The sequence below is a fragment of the Schistocerca americana genome, chromosome 5, assembly GCF_021461395.2.
Source record: "Schistocerca americana isolate TAMUIC-IGC-003095 chromosome 5, iqSchAmer2.1, whole genome shotgun sequence".
NCBI lineage: Eukaryota > Metazoa > Arthropoda > Insecta > Orthoptera > Acrididae > Schistocerca > Schistocerca americana.
The window spans coordinates 85,413,691-85,437,414 of NC_060123.1; the positions used below are offsets into that span (position 1 = coordinate 85,413,691).

Consider the following 23,724-nt stretch of genomic DNA (forward strand, 5'->3'; position numbering starts at 1 on the left):
TTGCGGAGTATGTATGTAGATGTAGATGTAGAACAGTTTAAATATGGTCTAGTGTATTATTTTCCATAGGGACCTCCTTTTGCAGTTTGATGAGGAGCTGCACGCCAGTTTAGAGCATCAAGGTGTTCATTTTGTCCAGAGCGTTCATTGGGGTCAAAAGGATAATCAGATTGCTACTGGTGCCTTAATCTTGGCCTTAGAGGGTGATACATTACTGGAGAAGGTCAAGGTGATGGTCTGCCGCTGCGATGTCAAGCCCTATAACCCTTAACCAATGCTGTGCTTTAACTGCTGGAAGTTCGGCCATACGTCTTTCCGCTGTACTTCCAGCCTCACATGCCAAGATTGCGAATGCCCATCACATCCCAATACTCCATGTGCCCCGCCTTCCGTCTGTGTCTACTGCAGAGAACATCACTTACCTTGCTCGCCAGACTGCAGGATCTTACAGAAAGAGCGGAAAATCATGGATATAAGACCCTGGACCGACTGACCTATACTTAGGCTAAGAGGAAATATGAACGACTCCATCCTGTGCTCATGACTTCCTCATATGCTGCCGCTACAACAACCGTGATAGCCCCAGCAGTTCAGCGAATTCTAGTTGGCCCACCGAGCTGTACAACAACTCCACATGCCCCCTTGCCCATGGGGGGCATTACCCACCCTGTTGCTCCTGCACCACCTACCTCAGGAGCAACACCCCCCCACCCCCCCACCCCACCCATCAGGGATGTCTGTCCCCGCTTATAAGCTGGAGAAGCGCCCAACTTCTTAGGCTCCTCTCACTTGCAAGGGGTCCTTTGGAGGCCCTCCCTTCCCGGGTTTCCACAAGGGGGAAGGATGACGCTCGGCAGTGGCATAAGTGCCCACAAGCAGCTGGTCGTAGGGCTTCGCGATCCTCCTCCGTTCCGGAGACTGAATCGGTGAAGCCCTCCCAGCCAGTGAAACCCAAGGAGAAGCGAGAAAAGGCCAAGAAGAAGACCTCTAAAACGAAGGAACTTGCGGTGGCACCCACCCCACCACAACCTACAAGCTCTGCGTCTGAGGGCGAGGTAGAGATTCTGGCGTCCGCTGAGGACCTAGATCTCGCCAGACTCGCAGACACAATGGATGTCACCGGCACAAGTACTCAATTGGTTGTAGCAGGTGACCAGTGGCGTAATCTGCCTCCTCAGTCCCTTCACGCCTTTCTCGGCCATGGATAATGTCATCCTCCAGTAGAACTGCAGTGGTTTTTTCCACCGTCTTGCTGAGCTCCGACAACTTCTCAGCCTTCACCCTTTCCTCTGCATTCTAGAAAGTTGGTTTCCGGCGATGCGAACCCCGCCCTCCTTGGCTATCAGGGTTATTATAGGAACAGGGCATCTTATGAGAGGGTATCTGGTGGTGTCTGCATCTATGTCCTTCACTCCCTTTACAGCGAGTCTGCCCCTCTACGGACACCTTTAGAGGCTGTCGCTGTTCAGGTGTGGATGCCTCGGACTGTTACTGTATGCAGTCTCTATCTTGCACTGGATGGTGACATTCCGCAGAGTGTCCTGGCTGCGCTGATAGCCTTATTGCCTCCATCTTTTCTGTTACTGAGCGACTTCAACACTCATAACCCTCTGTGGGATGGATCAGTGGCAACAGGCTGAGGCAGCATCATTGAGCAAGTATTGGGACAGCTCAACCTTTCTCTTTAAAATAATGGTGCCTTCACACATTTCAGTGTGGCACATGGCACGTACTCAGCCATCAACCTTTCAATCTGCAGCCCTAGCTTGTTACCATCTGTCCAATGGAGTGTGCATGATGACTTGTGCGGTAGTGACCACTTTCCAATCTTTGTCACTACCACAGTGTCACTCTTCTGGACACCCCTGCAGATGGGCTATGAATAAGGCTGACTGGGACTTGTTCACCTCCATTGCCACTATTGAGTGTCTTTCCAATGACACCATTGATGTGGTGGTTCACTCGGTCACCACCGGCATCATTAGTGCCGCAGAATCTGCCATTCCCTGTTCTACTGGGTCCCCTCAGCGGAGGACTGTGCCTTGTTGGTCACCCATGATTGCTGAGGCAATTAAAGATTGCAGGCGGACACTCCAGCGTCACAAGCGGCATCCCTCATTGGAACACCTCATTACCTTTCAACGGCTTCATGCGCGAGCCCGCCACCTCATTCGCCAACGCAAGCAGGAGTGCTTGGAGAGGTATGTCTCCAGCATTGGCCTCCGTACCTCTCCATCGCAGGTTTGGGCCAAGATTAGGTGACTATGGCTATCAGACCCTCGTCAGCATACCTGCACCTTCATTGAATGGAGCAGTCTGTACTGACTCCGACACAATTGCAAACTGCTTAGCGGAGCATTTTGCTCAGAGTTTTGCTTCTGCGAATTACCCACTGGCCTTCCACTCCCTGAAAGAGCGGTTGGAACATCAGAGTCTTTCATTTCACACACGTCACCCTGAATTGTACAATGTTCCGTTCAGTGAGTCGAAATTCCAAAGTGCCCTAGCCGCTTGCCCTGATATGGCTTCCGGGCCAGATTGCATCCACTGTCAGATGCTCAGACACCTGTCGGTGGACTGCCAGCGACATCTCCTAGACCTTTCCAAACGTATCTGGTTGAGGGTGAGTTCCCATCGCAATGGCGGGAAAGCGTTGTAATCCCCGTGTTGAAACCTGGCAAGAACCCACTGGAGGCGGACAGCTACTGCCCCATTAGTGTCACTGATGTTCCGTGCAAGTTGCTCGAACGCATGGTGAGCCGGAGGTTGAGTTGGCTACTTGCGTCTCGGCACCTTCTGGCTCCGTCTCAGGGCCGCTCTGCTGCTGATATGGTGCACCTGGAGTCTGCCATCTGTACGGCCTTTGCCCGCCGTCAGCATCTGGTCGCCGTCTTTTTTTACATGCGAAAGGCGAACCTCTTGCTGTGGTGGAGATGCATCAGTTTTTGGAATTGGTTTTCGATACACGGTTGACTTGGCGGCCTCATATTCGGCAGCTTAAACAAACGTGCTGGCGGCATCTTAGCGCTTTTCGTTGCTAGAGTCACACCAGCTGGGGTGCCGATTGGTCTACCATTCTATGGCTGTACCAGGCGTTAATTCTGTCCCATCTAGATTATGGGAGCCTGGCTTATCGTTTGGCATCCCCTTCCGCATTGCGGTTGCTGGACCCCATCCTTCACAGTGGGATCCGACTCACCACTGGAGCATTTCCGACAAGCCCTGTCAACAGCATACTTGTGGAGCCAAGTGCCCCTCCATTGCGGTTCCAGCGCCAGCAATTACTGGCCACTTATGCTACACGGGCATCTCAGTTATCGTCTCCTGTTCCCTCAGTCGGTCCTCCATCTTCTGGCACGGTGGCACCAGTCAGGGTGTACGATCATGGTTTGCATCAAAGCTCTTCTCTCTGGGCTTGAGGTTTTCCGTCTTCCACCTCTTTTCCGGGCCCCTCTGCGTATACCCCCATGGTGTGTGTCCCGCCTGTGCCTTTAGCTCGATTTGGCACAGGGCTCGAAGGACTCAGTCCCTCCTGAGGCCCTCCGCCGCCACTTTCTGGTGGTTGCTGGTCATGTCAGTTATGCTCTTACTCTAGTGGATCATTATGAACAACATTCATTGCCGGGTGGCAGCAGTGTTTTCACTACCGAGCTGGTCACCATGTCTCGTGCCCTAGAGTATATCCGCTCTTGCTCAAGTGAGTCCTTCGTTATCTGTAGTGACTCCCTGAGCAGTTTACGAGCTATCAACCAGTGTTCCCCTCGCTTTCGTCTGGTGATGGTTATCCAGGAGTCCCTCCATACTCTCGCCCATTGCAGCTGCTCTGTGGTCTTTGTGTGGAACTCGGGTCATGTAGGCATCTCGGGAAATGAATGTATTGACACACTGGCAAAACAGGCTGTCGGTGCGCCAGCCTTGGAGATTGGCCTTTCTGAGAGTGATCTCAGGTCAGTTTTGCGGCAGAAGGTACTTCGCACCTGGGGTGAAGAATGGCACGCCCTGCTTTCACCCAACGAACTTCGGGCCATCAAGGAGGCTACTGGTGCGTGTTGCTCCTCCTTGCGGGTCTCTAACAAGGACTCTGTTGTCCTCTGCCAGCTTCACATTGGCCACACCTGGATAACGCACTAGCTATTTATTGCGCCACGAGGGCCCACCTTTATGTAGCTGTGGTTCAGCTTTGACTGTAGTCCACATCTTGTTGGACTGCCAGTTTTTAACTCTGTTCAGGCAGACGTTTGCGCTGCCTGATACACTTCCTGCACTTTTATCAGATGATGTTGCAATGGCAGATTTAGTTTTGAGTTTTATTAGTACAGGGGGTTTTTATCACTTGATCTAAGTGTTAGTGTGTGTGTGTGTGTGTGTGTGTGTGTGTGTGTGTGTGTGTGTGTGTGTGTGTGAGAGAGAGAGAGAGAGAGAGAGAGAGAGAGAGAGAGAGTTGTCTGACCTTTGGCCTACAATGTTAGACTGGGGTTTTTAGTGCTGCTTTTTTTTTTTTTTTTTTTCTCCGGCTCACCATTGTCACACTCGGTGTGATTTTAATTCCTTTTTTCTGTCTCTGTCTTTCTTGTCCTTTGTCATGTCCATTGTTTTTTGTTTGTTTTTATTTCTTGTGGGGGTTTAAAGTACATGAAAAAAGGGACCGATGGCCCTAGTAGTCTGGTCCCTTCAATCCCACAAACCCACCAACCAACCAACCACCAGCGGCAAGGTCCATGGTTCAATAAGGTTTGCCGCTTACCTCATAGGTAGAGGTGTAAGTAGCATGGCCACTCCACTGCGGAGTTAGAGATTGTGAAAGGAGCAGTGTATTATTGTTTGTCTTCCAGTACTGATAACTCATGGGCGTATGCGACTTTAGCAATCGGTTACTACGGTGTACACTAATAAACCAAAACATTGTCACCACTGCCAATCGTGGCATTGGATGCCGGGTGGTGGCGTTGCGGGCACGTGACGTGGTAACAAAAGTATGTAAGCCGAGCAGACACACACAAGTGATCACCCTAGCGAAGATACGGTCTGCAAATGGGGAACTCCATTGAGATAAGCGACTTTGACAAAGGGCAGATTAATATTACACAGTCTGTGAACAAGATCACGAAAATCGCGAAGATGGTCAAATATTCATTTGCTACTGTTGTGAGTATCCACAGAAAGAGGAAAGAGGGCAGTGAAATCGCCACTAGGTGCTAAATCATTGGACGTCTATGACTCTTCACAGAACGCAGGGTTCGTACGCTTGTCTACTCTGTAAAGTAGATAGGTGGTGGCTTGTGGCATTCTTGCCAAAACAGCATGATGCTGGTGGTCGCGCAATTGTTTCGGAGCACACCATTCATCGTACATTGTTGAACGTGGAACCCTGCAGCAGACCACCCATACGTGTTCACAAGTTGACCCAATGACATCGTCAATTACGACTGCAATGGGCATGGAACCACCGAGATTCAATCGTCGATCAATGGAAAAGTGTCAGCTCTTCGGGTGAATCACATTTTGCTACATTAGGTCGATGGTTGTCTCCACAAATGCAGTCATCGACGTGAACAGCGGCTAGAAACGAGCAGCACGCCACAGACGCAGGCTGGTGGGATCAGTATTACGCTATGGAAGACATTCTCCTACACTTACAGACCAACTGTGGAAGACGCACTGACAGTTACAAATCTCCTGCATTCCTTCACGCTTGATGTCTTTCCCAACGGCAATGTCATCTTTCAGCAGTGTAATTGTCCGTGTCTCGGAGCCAGAACCAAGCTACAGAGGTTTGAGGAGTGGTATAGTGTACTCACGTTGATGTCTTGGTGACCAAATTTGCCTGATGTAAACCCTTTGGAAGCCGTCAGGACCACTATCGGATGCCATAACCACATACACAAATCATTTATTACGCGAATTACATGTACCTAGCGTAGGCATCTGATGTCATATATCGCCACAAACCTTCCAACAAATTGTTGGGTCCGTGATGCGCAGAATCAGAGACATATTTTGTCCAAATGCAGACAAACAAGCTATTAAGCAGGTGGTCACAATGTTTTGGCTGATCAGTTTAAACTTTGCCACAGAATTCGTGAATCACGTTATAGAAACCATCATTTTCAAATGTGAAACAACTTTGTAGCCAGGAATATGAAATTAAATTAGGACTGTCATAATAAATCGCAATGAGTGGAGCAAAATTAATGTTCATAACATTTAGTAAACATTTGTGATCGTATCTCGTATTGGATAATCCATTTACATATGAGCACAGTTACTGTTGTTAATCAAATAATCGTCCGCTCAGTCAGGGAACACAATAACACTTCCTCAGGCAATTATAATGTCACATCTTTGGGGCAACAGCAGTCTGAGGCAGAGACCATTCGAGATGAAATGTTCCGAATGGTTCAGACTTTCAACGATCAGTACGTTGGGGACGGCGGGCAGCTTATTGCGCTTTTACTAAAGTTAGTCTGCTGAGGACTCATTCTAATTTATGTATGTTAATAATTGCGCTAAGAAGATTGTTACATATGTGGCCCTATGTTGTCGCCCCACAATGTCAGAATTTGCTCTTGAGAAAAAACAGTTGACGACTGCTGGTATAGAGCATAACACTGGGAGTGAAGTAAAACTAGTAGGTTTATGTTATGCTGTTTATGCAGGAAATCTTGTATCACAAAACTTAATTAATTTGCATTCAGAGATTGATATTGTAAAAGGACAAATACAATCACTAAATCACTGGGAGTGTTGAAATAGTTACGCATGCTTGCATCTAGTTTCAATACTCTCAAAATTTTCAGAGATGAAATGCATTTACTCTTTGCTTTTCATCATTGCTTATTCTTAATTGTAATTCAACTGTTGTAAGGGATGCTAGTCAAATAAATTAAGATATTTAATTGATAAAAAAAATGTTATTTCTCTCTGCAAACCTTTAAATAGCTTGTCATTTTCCAGTCAAGGGAATGGTGGTTGTGTGTGAGGATGTAGTTAGTGAGGCATAAAAGGAATGATGCAGTGATTGCCTGAAAGAACAAACACTGTTAACAACAATTCAGTTGCTGTAAATATTATTAGATACATATAATAGAGGGAAACATTCCACATGGGAAAAATATATTTAAAAACAAAAATGATGTGACTTACCATACGAAAGCGCTGGAAGGTCGATAGAAACACAAACAGACACATACATACACACAAAATTCAAGCTTTTGCAACAAACTGTTGCCTCATCAGGAAAGAGGGAAGGAGAGGGAAAGACGAAAGGAAATGGGTTTTAAGGGAGAGGGTAAGGAGTCATTCCAATCCCGGGAGCGGAAAGACTTACCTTAGGGGGAAAAAAGGACAGGTATACACTCGCGCGCACACACACACACACACACACACACACACACACACACACACACACATATCCATCCACACATATACAGACACAAGCAGACATATTTAAAGACAAAGAGTTTGGGCAGAGGTGTCAGTCGAGGCGGAAGTGCAGAGGCAAAGATGATGTTGAATGACAGGTGAGGTATGAGTGGCAGCAACTTGAAATTAGCGGAGATTGAGGCCTGGTGGGTAATGGGAAGAGAGGATATATTGAAGAGCAAGTTCCCATCTCCGGAGTTCGGATAGGTTGGTGTTGGTGGGAAGTATCCAGATAACCCGGACGGTGTAACACTGTGCCAAGATGTGCTGGCCGTGCACCAGGGCATGTTTAGCCACAGGGTGATTCTCATTACCAACAAACACTGTCTGCCTGTGTCAATTCATGCAAATGGACAGTTTGTTGCTGGTCATTCCCACATAGAATGCATCACAGTGTAGGCAGGTCAGTTGGTAAATCACGTGGGTGTTTTCACATGTGGCTCTGCCTTTGATTGTGTACACCTTCCGGGTTACAGGACTGGAGTAGGTGGTGGTGGGAGGGTGCATGGGACAGGTTTTACACCGGGGGCGGTTACAAGGATAGGAGCCAGAGGGTAGGGAAGGTGGTTTGGGGATTTCATAGGGATGAACTAACAGGTTACGAAGGTTAGGTGGACGGTGGAAAGACACTCTTGGTGGAGTGAGGAGGATTTCATGAAGAATGGATCTCATTTCAGGGCAGGATTTAAGGAAGTCATATCCCTGCTGGAGAGCCACATTCAGAGTCTGGTCCAGTCCCGGAAAGTATCCTGTCACAAGTGGGGCACTTTTGTGGTTCTTCTGTGGGGGATTCTGGGTTTGAGGGGATGAGGAAGTGGCTCTGGTTATTTGCTTCTGTACCAGGTCGGGAGGGTAGTTGCGGGCTGCGAAAGCTGTTGTCAGGTTGTTGGTGTAATGGTTCAGGGATTCCGGACTGGAGCAGATTCGTTTGCCACGAGGACCTAGGCTGTAGGGAAGGGACCGTCTGATGTGGAATGGGTGGCAGCTGTCATAATGGAGGTACTGTTGCTTGTTGGTGGGTTTGATGTGGACGGACGTGTGAAGCTGGCCATTGGACAGGTGGAGGTCAACGTCAAGGAAAGTGGCATGGGATTTGGAGTAGGACCAGGTGAATCTGATGGAACCAAAGGAGTTGAGGCTGGAGAGGAAATTCTGGAGTTCTTCTTCACTGTGAGTCCAGATCATGAAGATGTCATCAATAAATCTGTACCAAACTTTGGGTTGGCAGGCCTGGGTAACCAAGAAGGCTTCCTCTAAGCGACCCATGAATAGGTTGGCGTACGAGGGGGCCATCCTGGTACCCATGGCTGTTCCCTTTAATTGTTGGTATGTCTGGCCTTCAAAAGTGAAGAAGTTGTGGGTCAGGATGAAGCTGGCTAAGGTGATGAGGAAAGAGGTTTTAGGTAGGGTGGCAGGTGATCGGCGTGAAAGGAAATGCTCCATCGCAGCGAGGCCCTGGACGTGCGGAATATTTGTGTATAACCTCAACTCCTTTGGTTCCATCAGATTCACCTGGTCCTACTCCAAATCCCATGCCACTTTCCTTGACATTGACCTCCACCTGTCCAATGGGCAGCTTCACACGTCCGTCCACATCAAACCCACCAACAAGCAACAGTACCTCCATTATGACAGCTGCCACCCATTCCACATCAGACGGTCCCTTCCCTACAGCCTAGGTCTTCGTGGCAAACGAATCTGCACCAGTCCGGAATCCCTGAACCATTACACCAACAACCTGACAACAGCTTTCGCATCCCGCAACTACCCTCCCGACCTGGTACAGAAGCAAATAACCAGAGCCACTTCCTCATCCCCTCAAACCCAGAATCCCCCACAGAAGAACCACAAATGTGCCCCACTTGTGACAGGATACTTTCCGGGACTGGACCAGACTCCGAATGTGGCTCTCCAGCAGGGATACGACTTCCTCAAATCCTGCCCTGAAATGAGATCCATCCTTCATGAAATCCTCCCCACTCCGCCAAGAGTGTCTTTCCGCCGTCCACCTAACCTTCGTAACCTGTTATTTCATCCCTATGAAATCCCCAAACCACCTTCCCTACCCTATGGCTCCTATCATTGTAACCGCCCCCCCGGTGTAAAACTTGTCCCATGCACCCTCCCACCACCACCTACTCCAGTCCTGTAACCCGGAAGGTGTACACGATCAAAGGCAGAGCCACATGTGAAAGCACCCACGTGATTTACCAACTGACCTGCCTACACTGTGATGCATTCTATGTGGGAATGACCAGCAACAAACTGTCCATTTGCATGAATGGACACAGGCAGACAGTGTTTGTTGGTAATGAGGATCACCCTGTGGCTAAACATGCCCTGGTGCACGGCCAGCACATCTTGGCACAGTGTTACACCCTCCGGGTTATCTGGATACTTCCCACCAACACCAACCTATCCGAACTCCGGAGATGGGAACTTGCTCTTCAATATATCCTCTCTTCCCGTTACCCACCAGGCCTCAATCTCCGCTAATTTCAAGTTGCCGCCACTCATACCTCACCTGTCATTCAACATCATCTTTGCCTCTGCACTTCCGCCTCGACTGACATCTCTGCCCAAACTCTTTGTCTTTAAATATGTCTGCTTGTGTCTGTATATGTGTGGATGGATGTGTGTGTGTGTGTGTGTGTGTGTGTGTGTGTGTGTGTGTGTGCGCGCGAGTGTATACCCGTCCTTTTTTCCCCCTAAGGTAAGTCTTTCCGCTCCCGGGATTGGAATGACTCTTTACCCTCTCCCTTAAAACCCATTTCCTTTCGTCTTTCCCTCTCCTTCCCTCTTTCCTGATGAGGCAACAGTTTGTTGCGAAAGCTTGAATTTTGTGTGTATGTATGTGTCTGTTTGTGTTTCTATCGACCTGCCAGCGCTTTCGTATGGTAAGTCACATCATCTTTGTTTTTAAATTTATTAGATACATAGATAGATAGACATTCAGTTATCACAGGCCCTGCAGACCACACGCTGCTTCCACAAACTGACTCCATTCCTTCCTGTTTTGTGCCCAGTTTCTCCAGGTGTCTTCAATTCCCAGGGCTGCTAGGTTCTTTGCCAGGTCTTCCATCCAGCGCTACCTTGGTCATCCAATGAGGCGTTTGGTGTTTGGTTTCCCTGCTGGTGCCATCTTCACCTGTCTTCCATCTGGCATACAGGCTACATGGCCCACCCATTGTATTCTTTTGCTGTTTATCTTCAGTAGGGTAGTTGGTTGTTGCATCAGAAGGTAGATTTCCTCGTTTTTCCTCCTCCTCCATTCGCCGTTATCTAAAACTGGTCCTCATATCTTCCTCATTACTCTTCTTTCAAATATTAATAGTTTTTCCCTTTCTCACTTAGTCATGCTCTATGTTTCTGAACCGTACATTACTGCTGGGCATAGCACTGTGTTGTAGATTTTCATCTTAGTGTTCACTGAGATCGGTTTAGAGCCAAGTGTCTCTGTGAGGGAATGCGTGCGTTTCGTTTCCACTGCTATTCTTTCCTTGATGTCCATTTCTATGTTGTCCGTGGTAAACCAAGATCCCAAGTATTTGAACTGGTCTACTCTCTTCAACCTGCCGGCCGCGGTGGTCTCGTGGTTCTAGGCGCTCATTCCGGAACCGTGGGACTGCTACGGTCGCAGGTTCGAATCCTGCCTCGGGCATGGATGTGTGTGATGTCCTTAGGTTAGTTAGGTTTAAGTAGTTCTAAGTTCTAGGGGACTGATGACCACAGATGTTAAGTCCCATAGTGCTCAGAGCCATTTCTCTTCAACCTCTTGCCATCTATCTTAAGAAATTCTACCTGCTCTTGTCTTCTTCCTAATTGCGTGAACTCTGTTTTGTCTCAACTCACTTTGAGCCCTACCTTCTGTGCATAATTGTCCATTTTCTGGTACATTTCTTTCAACTTGTGCTTTGATTCACTTAATAGTACTATATCATCTACATATGCGAGACAATTGAAGTTACCATCCGTCTCTACTCCAGCCCATTCCTGTTGCCTACACTCTTTTAGTACTTTCTCTATGATGACACTGAACAGGACACGAGAGACCATCCCCTTGTCTGAGGCATGTTTGTCTCAAATGTTTCTGATGTAGCTCCTTGGAAACGTACTGCTGCCTTTGACCCTTCCATATAAGCTTGCACCATTCTCACTAGCTTCTCAGGGATTCTGAAGCCCCACATTGCATTGTATAGGCTATTCCTGTGGATGCTGTCTTACGCACGTTGAAAACTGACAAACAGGCTGTAGATATCTTTATCATATTCCCAATGTTTTTCAAATAATTGTCTTAGTGTAAAAATGTGATCTGTTGTCGATTGGTTTCTTCGAAAGCCAGCTTTGTACTCCTGTATGTTGTTCTCTATGAATGGTTGCAATTTTCGTAGGATAATGATGGGCAGCACCTTATATGTTACATTCAACAAGCTGATTCCTCTGTAGTTATCACATTCCATTTTGCTTCCCTACTTGTATATTGGGCATATTATAACCAATTTCCATTCTTCTGGCAGTGGCTCCTTCTCCCATATCAACTGGATCAGTTGATATATCTCTAAGTGTAAGCTCTCACCTCCCTCACCGAGCCAGGTAGCGCAATGGTTAGCACACTGGACTCGCATTCGGGAGGACGACAGTTCAATCCCGCGTCCGGCCATCCTGATTTCTGTTTTCCATGTTTTCCCTAAATCACTCCAGGCAAATGCCGGGATGGTTCCTTTGAAAGGGCACGGCCGACTTCCTTCCCCGTCCTTACCTAATCCGATGAGACTGATTACCTCTCTGTCTGGTCTCCTTCCCGAAACAACCCAAACCTCTCACCTCTATCCTTGATTAATTCTGATGTTATTCTGTCCTCCCCTTTGGCTCTGTTGTTTCTGAGTCCTTTGACTGGGATCTTCACGTCTTCTTCCCTAACTTCCCATTCTTCATCTTTTCTTTCCTACGTAGTGTTTGGAGGTAATATCCCATCTTGATCTGGGCGATTCAACAGTTCTGAGAAGTATTCTTTCCATCTTTCTACAATTCTTTCCTTGTCATTTATCAAGTTGCCGTTCTTATCTCTAATGAAAAATGTTGGGCTCTGAAATCCAAGTTTCTGATTTTTTTATGTATTGGGAGAGTTGCCTTGAGTTCTTGTTTTAGCTGTCTGCCTCAGCTTGTTCTAGCAAACTGGTTAGACATATTCTCTTCTCTTTGCTCTTAGGATTCGTTTTGTCTCCCTTCTGATGTTGATAAAATGTTCCCTTTTCTGCTCATTCTCCCTGTCAGCTAGCCACTTCTCTCTCGTCTTCCTTCTCTTTTCTGTAGCCTTCTGGTGTACCATTTCCTTTTCTTCATTATCTTCTTTCTCACCAATATATCCTGCACTACACTTAGTGCCATGGACTTTATTTCTTCCCACCTTTCCTCCATGTTCTCTCTTGGTTCTAGGGTCTCTAGGACCTCAACACAGTTGTTGATTTCTATAGCATATTGTTCTTTAATGGCACTTTCTCGTAGTTTCTCAACATTCAAAGCAGGTTCTAGTGTCCCCTTCTTATGCATGTAGGTGAACATGAGTTTAAGCCTGCACACAATGAGGAAGTGGTCTGACACACATTCAGCTCCTCTATACGAACTGACATCCATGACTCTATGGCTATAGCACTGGTCCACCAAGATGTGATCTATCTGGTTGATGGTTCTTCCATCTGGTGAACACCACGTTCTCTCTTGTGTTCTAAGTAAGTCGAACTTACTCTCAGGTTCTTTGAGATAGCTATGTTGATAATCCTCTGACCATTCTCATTGGTCTCATCATGCAAACTGTGCCTTCCTATAGTTGGTATGAAGAATTCTTGTTTTCCTGCTTTTCCATTAAAATCTCCCAGCACAATCCTGATATTTCTGGTTGGTGTGCTCTCAATTGTTTGTTTTAGTTGGTCATAGAACTCTTCCTGTTCCTCATCTGTTTTATCCTCAGTTGGGGCTTGAACATTTATGAATGTGATGTCTGACACTTGGTTTCCAAGTACTATTTAGGATATTCTCTTGTTAACAGCTTTGAATTCCTTCACTGAATTTGCTGCGTTGTTGTGTATTACAAAACCAGTCCCGAATTGGTGTTTATCTACACATCCACTGTAGAATAGTGTGTATCCATCATCTTTGTGAGTTCCTTCTCCTAACCATCTTGTCTCTTGTACTGCCACCAGGTCCAGTTTATATCTGTTAGTTTCTGAGACCATAGTCTGAATGGTTCCTGGTCTATACAGGCTCTGAACATTCCAAGATCCAAAATTAAAATTTCTAAATTGTGTGCCGTTTGTCCTTTGCAGTTTTCGTATTCCATTTTATCCATCCATGTCCAAGGCAAGTTTGTTGGATTCGCAAATTGCATATATGTATTGATGCTAGGTGGAAGTTTTATTAATCACACACGAAAATGTGTGCCGTACCAGGACTCGAACCTGTATTTCCTGCTTACCTCAATCAGTCGCCTTAATCCCATCAGCTATCCATGCACACCTCCTGGACCAACCCAAACTTCCATGTCACATTTGTTCCTATGCTCGCGCTTTGTGATTACTGTATGGGGAGAGACGTGTGAAGAACACTGTAGTGTGAGCTGTAAACACTGTACAAGCACAAATATTTTGTAAATCATTAGTAAATATACCTCTAAATGCTAAAATGATGATAAAAAATTTCTCCCTCCCTGTGTGGGAAGTATGAAGTGCAAGCACAGGGGTATGGACAGACATAACATATTGAAGTCTGATTTGATTTGCGAGTTGCTCACAGATAGCCAACGTAGTAAAGGTGACCGCTTGCAGTAATGAGGAAACTCCGGGTTTGAGTCCCGCTCCGACACAAATTTTTATGTGTTGTTAATGCATGATACCGCTGACGTCAGTATATACTTGCAGTTTGCAAATCCACTTCATAATACAGTTCTTCTACCTTTCTCAGCTACAGTGACAGGTTTTCAGTTTTAGCTACATGTACTACAACTGGATCATTCGTGTCCATCCGATATTCACAAAAATTCTGTGTTAAAGTTAACTTACTTGCTTGTGATTGTTGGTCTTGTGTAAATTTTGCCTTGGTCCACATTCCATGTGCTACCTCACAAACACACATTTTGCATTTGATTTTTGTCTGCTGATGTGGAAATCAGGAACATGGCCTTGGCATTTTATCTTATCCATGCTTTCATGGCTGCATCTTCAGGTTTAGCCAGTTAAACTCGCGATCCAATTAAAACATCAAAAATTGTATAGGCCTTGAGAATTACAATCATCTGGAATTTTTAATAACTCTTATTGGCCAACATTGCAATATGTCTCACAGAAACTTATTCAGTCATTGTAGGTTACTTTTCGTCTGAACGAAATTTTGCCTGTTAATGGTGACTGACTAGTTTTTTCTGGGGTAAAACAACTTGTCTAATGTAAAACAACTTGTCCAATCATCACAGGCAAACCACACCATTCTTAGACCCATAAACTGATGAGGTATTTGAAGATTTGCAGAAATAACTTACTTTTTTGACTAGTGTCCTTTAGAACAGTTGACTTGACACACACACACACACACACACACACACACACACACACACACACACACACACACACACACACACGTGGTGAAAAGTAAATGTGTGCACATCTCTAAAAATTAGAAATCTTATCTTGAGAGAGCTGAGATTGAATACAAACTTTTCTCAACTGAAGATACACAAACAAATTTGTAGCACAGCCATGGGTACACACATGGCACCTTCTTATACATCCTGTTTACAAACTGTATAGAAGAAACCTCGCTGTTGTGTGGCAGCAGTGATGGTCTTCTGTCCAAAAACTGATTTGATGTAGCTCTCCATACTAGTTTATTGAGTGGGAGCTTCATCATCTCTGCATAACTACTGCAACCTACAGCCTTCTGAATCTGCTTACTGTACTCGTTTCTTGGTCTCCCTCTGCCGTTTTGCTCATCACACTTACTTTAATTACCAAACTGGCAATTCCTCGATGTCTCGGGGTGTGTCCAGTCAGTCAATCCCTTCTTTTTGTTAAGTTGTCATAAATTTTTTCTGCTTTTCAATGTAGTATTTTCCATTTGATCTACCCATAATTTAATCTTCAGCTGTCCCATGTAGCATGAGATTTCGAAAGCTCCTATTCTCTTCTTGACTGAACTCTTTATCATCCTTGGTTCTCTTCTGTACCAGGCTAAACTCCATACTAATATCTTCAGGAAAGACATCCTAACATTTAAATTTGTAATTGTCCTTGCAATCGGGTCTGCAGCTGTGATGAATTTTTTGAATGATTTCATGATGTCTTAAGCTGCCATTCTCTTTATTTCATGCATGATTGTAAAATTTCAGCCTTAGGCCACTATCTGAAACAGAAACTTTATACATTTGCTACTGACAGAACCAGAGGTTGTAAAGAGTTTCAGGGAGAACATTAGGGAACGATAGACAAGAATGGGGGAAACAAGTACAGTAGAAGAAGAATGGGTAGCTTTGAGAGATGAAATAGTGAAGGTAGCAGAGGATCAAGTAGGTAAAAAGACGAGGGCTAATAGAAATCCATGGGTAACGGAAGAGATACTGAATTTAATTGATGAAAGGAGAAAATACAAAAATGCAGTAAATGAAGCAGGCAAAAAGGAATACAAGTGTCTCAAAAATGAGATCGACAGGAAGTGCAAAATGGCTAAGCAGGGATGGCTAGAGGACAAATGTAAGGCTGTAGAGGGTCATCTCATTAGGGGTAAGATAGATACTGCCTACAGGCAAATTAAAGAGACCTTTGGAGAAAAGAGAACCACTTGCATGAATATCAAGAGCTCAGATGGAAACCCAGGACTAAGCAAAGAAGGGAAAGCAGAAAGGTGAAAGGAGTATATAGAGGGTCTATACAAGGGTGATGTACTTGAGGACAATATTATGGAAATGGAAGAGGATGTAGATGAAGATGAAATGGGAGATATGATACTGCATGAAGAGTTTGACAGAGTGCTGAAAGACCTAAGTCAAAACAAGGCCCTGGGAGTTAACAACATTCCATTAGAACTACTGATAGCATTGGGAGAGCCAGCCCTGACAAAACTCTTACCATCTGGTGAGCAAGATGTATGAGACAGGCGAAATACCCTCAGACTTAAAGAAGAACATAATAATTCCAGAAAGCAGGTGTTGGCAGATGCGAAAATTACCGAACTATCAGTTTAATAAGCCACAGCTGCAAAATACTAACACGAATTCTTTACAGACGAATGGACTGGTAGAAGCCGATCTCGGGGAAGATCAGTTTGGATTCTGTAGAAATGTTGGAACACCTGAGGCAATACTGACCCTATGACTTATCTTAGAAAATAGGGGCATTTAGCTTTTGATGAGTCAGCACCTCTACTATTCTATGGGTTGTTGCCTGTACTCCTAAAATTTCTTAAATTGTTTAATGACTGTTTTTGGTTAGTCACCCTCTATCATCTAAATGTAAAACTGTATAATTGTTCTTGGTCATTAGCTTCAAAACTTTGGCTGTCACTTTTTTATTTCTTTAGTAAGATGTGACAATGAGCAAACCACCTGATTATAGTCTTGTCACCTCAGATTCTTTTGCTTATTAGTCTGTTTCCTGATTGTTCTTCTTGTGTGTAGTAGAATGCCTTTATTAAGGTCTTTCTCTTGTAATTTTTCAGCTGTTTGTTTTAGTTGTGAGTCTGCCGTGATATTTTTTAAAGAATCAGCTAGGCTTTTTAATTATGAAAATATTTGAGCTTGTATGATCTAGTGAATTTAAGCACCAGCTTTTATCTTATTAGTGAGGAATGTTGTTTCCTTAGGGACAACTTTTTCCAATGAAATAAAAAAAATATTTGGCTGTTAATTTAGCATAACCAAATAGTTAATTTAATCCTGTATTTGTATAGTTGTTTATTTTGTTATTTTTCTTCCTTAGCATCTCTCAGCCAAGTATAATGTTCTCATACAAAGCGCAAGTTGATGACAACATGGAAGATGATACAGTTTCGCTTCCTCATCAGCAATCTTTCTCATCGTTGAAGACTGACTCAGATTATATATATCAGGTAAGCTAAAGTATAAGTCCGTAAAGGCTAGTATGTGCAGTCTAGTATAGAAGATTGTTCACCAAAATTATTAGGGAGGATGCAGATTGCAAACAAAATGCACTACATTAAATTGTATAGTTGATGGACATGAACTCCTTTACAAAGAAAGTAGCTTTAGACTAAAAATACATATACACCAGTGGAAGAATTGGTGGCTGGGAGAGCAAGTTAGGAAGATATGCCCTCCACCTTCCTTGCATCCTTCCTCACCCAAGTTATTGCCCCAGTCTTCAATCGGCAGATATTGTCACTTAAGCTGAGCTGGATCATGTACCTTTCCAGATAAACACTTTTTTAAATAGAGGAACTTAGAACAAGAAAAGCATACCCCCATTAGAATAACTTTTTAATGGTATTAAAAATCAATGGTAATACTTTATTCAGAGAGAAATTATCTTATACATGCAGAAAGTCCACATCAAATACAGTTTTTGACTTTATCCGTCTGGCATTGTTTACATTGAACATAAATATTGTGAACACACAATGTACTTTTTATTTTATGTATTTCACTTCTGAATGTTTTTCCCAGGTGGTTCAAAGGTATGATTGACAACAGAATAAATTGATGATAATTGTCTGCAAGAGAAAAAATATCAAGGGCAGAAATACACAGTTGCCTCTAAAGAAATAGTGTGCAGTTTCAGCTAAATAATAAAACTGAAGCGTGAAAATCCTTTATAATTTATGCAAATTTCAGACATATGAGGTCTGTTTTGAAAATTCTAGAACTTTACCATAAATTTTTCTACTCTTATCTTTTACTTATTGTGCATGGTCTCCTTTGAAATACTCTCCTCCACGATTGATACACTGCTTCCAACACCGTTTCCACTTCCAGAAGCAGTCCTGGTACGCCTCTTGCTGAATCGCATGAAGCGCCATCTGCGAATTTTCTTTTGTCGTCTGTCATTGCAAATCTTCGTCCTTACAATGGGGTTTTAAATTTTGGAAAGAAAAAAAGTCTGGAGAGTACGGAGGAGGAGGTAGCATAGTGATTTTATTTTTTTGTGCATTATTCATGCACCAACAGGGATGAATGTGTGGGTGCATTATCATGTTGCAAGTGTCATGAATTGTCTCGCCACATTTCAGACCATTTCCTTCTCAGATTTCCTCACGGGCATTGCAACTTGTCCCAGTAGTAACATGGATTAAAAGTTTGTCCCTGTAGCATGAATTCATGATGAACTAATCCTTCAAAGTTAAAGAAAACTTATTATAATGGCTTCGACATTTGATCTGACCTGATGATCTTTTTTTTATCTTGGAGAACCTTTCCCATCCGATTGTGAAGACTGAACCTTGGTCTCAACATCACAACTATTGGCCCACATCTCATCACCAGTTATGATTCTCGTAAGGAACATCTCATTCTCATTTGTGCTATTAAAAGCTCTTCAGATTGCGTGGTGAATGTCTTTCTGGTCTTGACTCATGAACTGTGGATTGAACTTGTCATCAACACAATGCATTCGAAGATGCTGTGTCAGGATTTCATGCCATGACCCAACTGAAATGTTTCATTCTTCTGAAATCTCTTGGACAGTCAGTGTTCAATTGGCATACACAATTTCATTGACTTTCCTGGCATGAGCATCGTCGGTAGACATCAGAGGGAGTCCTGAATAAGTATCATCTTGACTTCTGTCCGGCCATGTGATGTACATATACAGACAAACAAATGATGATAATTTCAGAGAAACTGAATGATTTATTAAAGGGAAAGAGCTTCACCACATTGGTCCACCTCTGACTCTTAGGCAAGTAGTTATTCAGCTTGACATTGATTGATGGTGGTGTTTGATGTCCTGCAGAGGGATATTGTTCCTAATTCTGTCAGACTGCTGCATTAGATTGTCAAAATCCTGAGCTGATTGGAGGGCTCTACCCATAATGCTCCAGACCACTACCTCTGGCAACTCAGACCAGAATACAATTGTCATATTGAATGAAAGGAGCAATCTGGAGTGGGGTGAATGGAGGATAGCAGTGTATGGATGGGAGGAGAGAGGAGTACTGTTTGGTGGAACATGCAGGAACTATATGGAGGCATGACAAGGCTGCCATGTGCAGAATCAAGAGGCTGTGTGGCAGGTAGATAGGGGGAGGCATAAGGGGGGGGAGTGGAAAACGAGATGAGCAGGAAAGGGGAAAGGTGTGTTGGCAGAGGCTGCCACAAAAAGAGGGTGAGTGAGTGTGAATAGGGAGGAGGTGATAGGACAGAGGGGGGAAGCTGTTGAGTGGAGGGAGTGATGATAGTAAGTTGCCAGAGGTAGAGACTGGGATAATATCAGGAACAGAGAAGGATAATTCCCATTTGTGCAGTTTAGGTTACCTGGTGGTGGAGGGGAGGATCCAAATGGCCCAAGTTGTGAAGCAGTCCTTGAAATCAAGCATATTATGTTCAGCTGCATGTTGATCCATAGGGTGGTCTACCATGCTCTTGACCAAAGTTTGGCAGCAGTTGTTTGTCCTGGAGGATGTCTGGTTGGTAGTCATTACAATATAGAAAGCTGTGCAATGATTGCAGCAGAGCTGGTGTACGACATGGCTGCTTTAAAGGAGGCACGGCTTCTGGTGGTGTAAGATAGTCCTGTGGTAGAACTGAAATAGTTTCAGAGAAATAGTTAGTAGTAGTTCTCTGATTCTCTCCTCCATGGACCCCCCTCCACTTTCCACTCAGAGATTTATGAAGGAAAGACTGATGATCTTAATATACCACTGGGAGTGAAAATACTACTGTCACTTTTATCATCAGCAGCATGCTCAGCACTCTGAATGGGTGCATTGGACTGTTATTTCACAGGGATATGATTCCTGTGGGGAGGGGTTAGAATTGAAAGTGACCTAGTGATGGACTGAGATGTTGTGGAGCTAGAGCGGGTGACAGACCACCACTTTCACAGGGGGTGGGAATGATGTCTGGTAGGATTTCCCTCATTTCAGGCCATGATATCAATAGTCAAAGCCCTGACAAAGGATGTGGTATAGTTGTCCCAATTCAGGCTGGTACTGGGTGACTAAGGGAGCACTCTATTGTAGCTGATTTCAGGGGATAGTGTAAGGATTGGGGTGGTTGTCACTGTCCAGGAAGGATGTACACTTGGTTGAGGAGGACCAGAGTTGAGGTAATGGAGGAGTGAGGACATGGTGTCTTGGGCCTGAGTCCAGATCATAAAGGTATCATCAGTGAACTTGAACCAAACCATGGCTTTAGGGTTTTTAGAGGCAAGAAATGTTTCCTATAGATGGCTCATAAGGAGGTTGGCATAGGAGGGCACCATGCGGTTGCCCATGGCTGTGCCAGAGCATGGTGACAAGAACTTCCCTAGCCCTAGTCCACAAACAGATCTCCTGTTCCACTCCCCCCCCCCCCCCCCCCCCCCCCCCCCCCCCGCAGTTGTCCCACCATGCCCAAGAAGCAGCTACAAAGGAATGGCCATTCATCATTCAGTACAACCGTGGACTGGAAAGACTGCACCACATCCTTTGTCAGGGCTTTGATTACCTATTATATTGCCCAGAAAAGAGGGACATGCTACCCAAAGATCTTTCTCACGTGCCCCCCCCCCCCCCCCCAAATGGTGGTCTGTCACCCACCTGACCTCCACAACACCCTAATCCATCCTCACCACCACTCCCATTCAAAGCCCCCTTGCTACAGAGAACATATCCCTGTGGAAGATCCAGGTGTCATTCTGGCCCAATCCAGTGACCCAGCACTTCCTATTCCAGTCCTGTCCAAGGGTTATTGTTCCCCATCAGAGGCTGGGCCACCTGTGAAAGCAGCTATGTCATATACCAATTATGCTTCAGCCATTTCACAGCTTTCTACATCAGTATGACCACCAACCATTTGTCCACCAGGATGAATGGCCACTGCCAGATTATGGCAAAGATCCTGATAGACACCCTGTGGCACAACATGCAGCTGAACATGACAAGTTTGATTTCAGTTGCTGCTTCACAGCCCGGGCCATCCAGACCCTCTCCTCCACCACCATCTTATCTGAACTTACAACACATTCTCTGCTCTCTGAATTATCACGCTCTCAATATATGGTAACCTGCTGTCCCCACACCCTCTACCCAACAGCTTCCACCCTCTCTGCCTTATCACCACCTCCCTCTTTATGTCCCCTCACCCTCATTATGGACTACCTTCTGCTAACATACCCACCTGTCTTTCCCCTTCCCTGCTCCTCTCATCCCCTTTACTGCTCGCATCCCCCCTCCTCCTCCTCACACCACCCCCTACCACCGTGCCCCAGCTGTCTTGTCATGCCTTCATCTAGTCCTTGCAGTCTCCACTGCACAGTGCTCTCCCCCCATCTCCACCTCCACCCCCACCCCCATGCCCTCCTATCCCTCTCCATTCCTTGTCTCACACCTGATTGTTCCTTTCATTCAACATGACATTTGCATTCATGTCCAAGCTGCCCTAGGTGCCAGTTGTGAGGTGTGTGTGTTTTCTTCTCTTTTCTGAAGAGGGCTTTAGCTGAAAGCTAAATTTGTAACACCCTCTCCCTCTCTTCTCTCCCCCCCCCCCCCCCCCACCTCACAATGTCTCATTGTGGTAAATAGCAGTCTATCCTTTTTGTAACAATGTGTGAAAAATAGGGTGGAGTAAATGGTGAAAGAAAAAAGATCCTCTTGAAATAACTGTTCATTAGTCTTTTCACAGGTTTGTTGCTGTTTTTTGTCTCTTGTAGTGTGATAATATTTTCAACTCAAATGTGTAACTGCTAAACTCAAAATCTTAAAATCTGTTTTGCGTATCCTAGTCTTTGTTTGACTCTTCTTTTTTTTCCCCCTCATATCAGTCCCTGCAGCACAAAGTAGTTAATCATTCCTCAATGTCATAGATTTCCTTTCTTCCAGTTTTCTGTGGACTTCTTTTCTGTTCTATTCTTGCTATTACCTCTTCATTCTGTATTTTACTCATCTGTTTAATTTTTAACATTTTGCAAGAGTATCCCATTTTCAATGCTTCCAGTTTGCCCTACTTCCATTACTCCCATTTGGTTTTTTAGATGCAGAAGACTACTTATCTGTTTGTTGTCTAATGTGACACATCTTAAGATTGTGAAATCATATGATGTTGAGAAATTTCCATAGGTCTATAAGCTGACTGAGGTAGGTGACACAGTGGTAAGACACCAGACTTGTATTCAGCAGCTCAAATATCAATCCAGCCATTCAGATTTAGGTTTTCCATGATTTCCCTAAATTGGTTAGGACAAGTGCGAAGCTGGTTCATTTGAAAAAAGGGCACATGCAATTTTCATCTGTATCCTCCCCAGTCTGAACTTGTGTTTCGTATCTAATTTCATCATCATGAACAGGACATTAAACTCTTATCTTCCTTGTGGACCACCAAATGTAAGAAACTATCCCAATTTTCCTTGTTTGTTTGTTCCATTACTAAAGAGCAAGTTGGAATGGCTTCTCAGGTACCTTCTTCTGTTCTGGGTGCAAACTGATAATCATCCACTATCTTTTTTTTTTTTTTTTTTTTTTTTTTTGTCTGCAATTATAGTCATTCTGTGAATCATTGGTTGCCAATATTCACATTCGTTCAATTTTGATAGAAATTTTTATTATTAACAAAAATCCTAGCTGTCTAAAGTCTCGTCTTTTATAAAAAATTGTTATAGATAGCATGCTGAGGGTTAATCTACCTACACCATCCATATAGCAGTTAAATCAGTAAGCAGTCTTCTCAGTGTTGAAGTGATGATAAAAGTGACAGTAGTATTTTCACTCCCAGTGGTATATTAAGATCATCAGTCTTTCCTTCATAAATCTCTGGGTGGAAAGTGGAGGGGGTTCCAAGGAGAGAATCAGAGAACTACTACTAACTATGCAGGTGCTTCAAAGGAAGGCATCACCTATAAACAAATCCACTATACAGTCATGGGCACCCACAGGGCACCATCCTAAGCCAAGCTATTCATGAGACATCAAGAGGAATCCTCCCTAGCAACTCAGAATCCCAGATCTCTCACCTGTTTAAGATTCATTGGTGACACCCTATTGACATTCCTCCAAAACCTCCCCCATTTGCTTCACATGGCCCAGCCCAATGAGCCATTTTGCTCAGTGTCTGCCTCCACTTCATAGATGGCTCCATCAGCATCTCTCTCACGTCAAACCCTCCAATCA

At 44.6% G+C, this 23,724-nt stretch overlaps 1 protein-coding gene across 2 annotated transcripts in view; it reads left to right on the forward strand.

Annotated features, from left to right (window-relative positions):
• The window catches only part of LOC124615767 (transmembrane protein adipocyte-associated 1 homolog), a 121,048-nt gene that overhangs the window by 92,825 nt on the left and 4,499 nt on the right, over positions 1–23,724 (forward strand). For both annotated transcript variants that reach the window (XM_047143865.1, XM_047143864.1), the window contains exon 8: positions 17,385–17,514. In XM_047143865.1, coding sequence (XP_046999821.1) covers positions 17,385–17,514 — 130 coding nt within the window. The remainder of the gene's footprint in view (positions 1–17,384; positions 17,515–23,724) is intronic.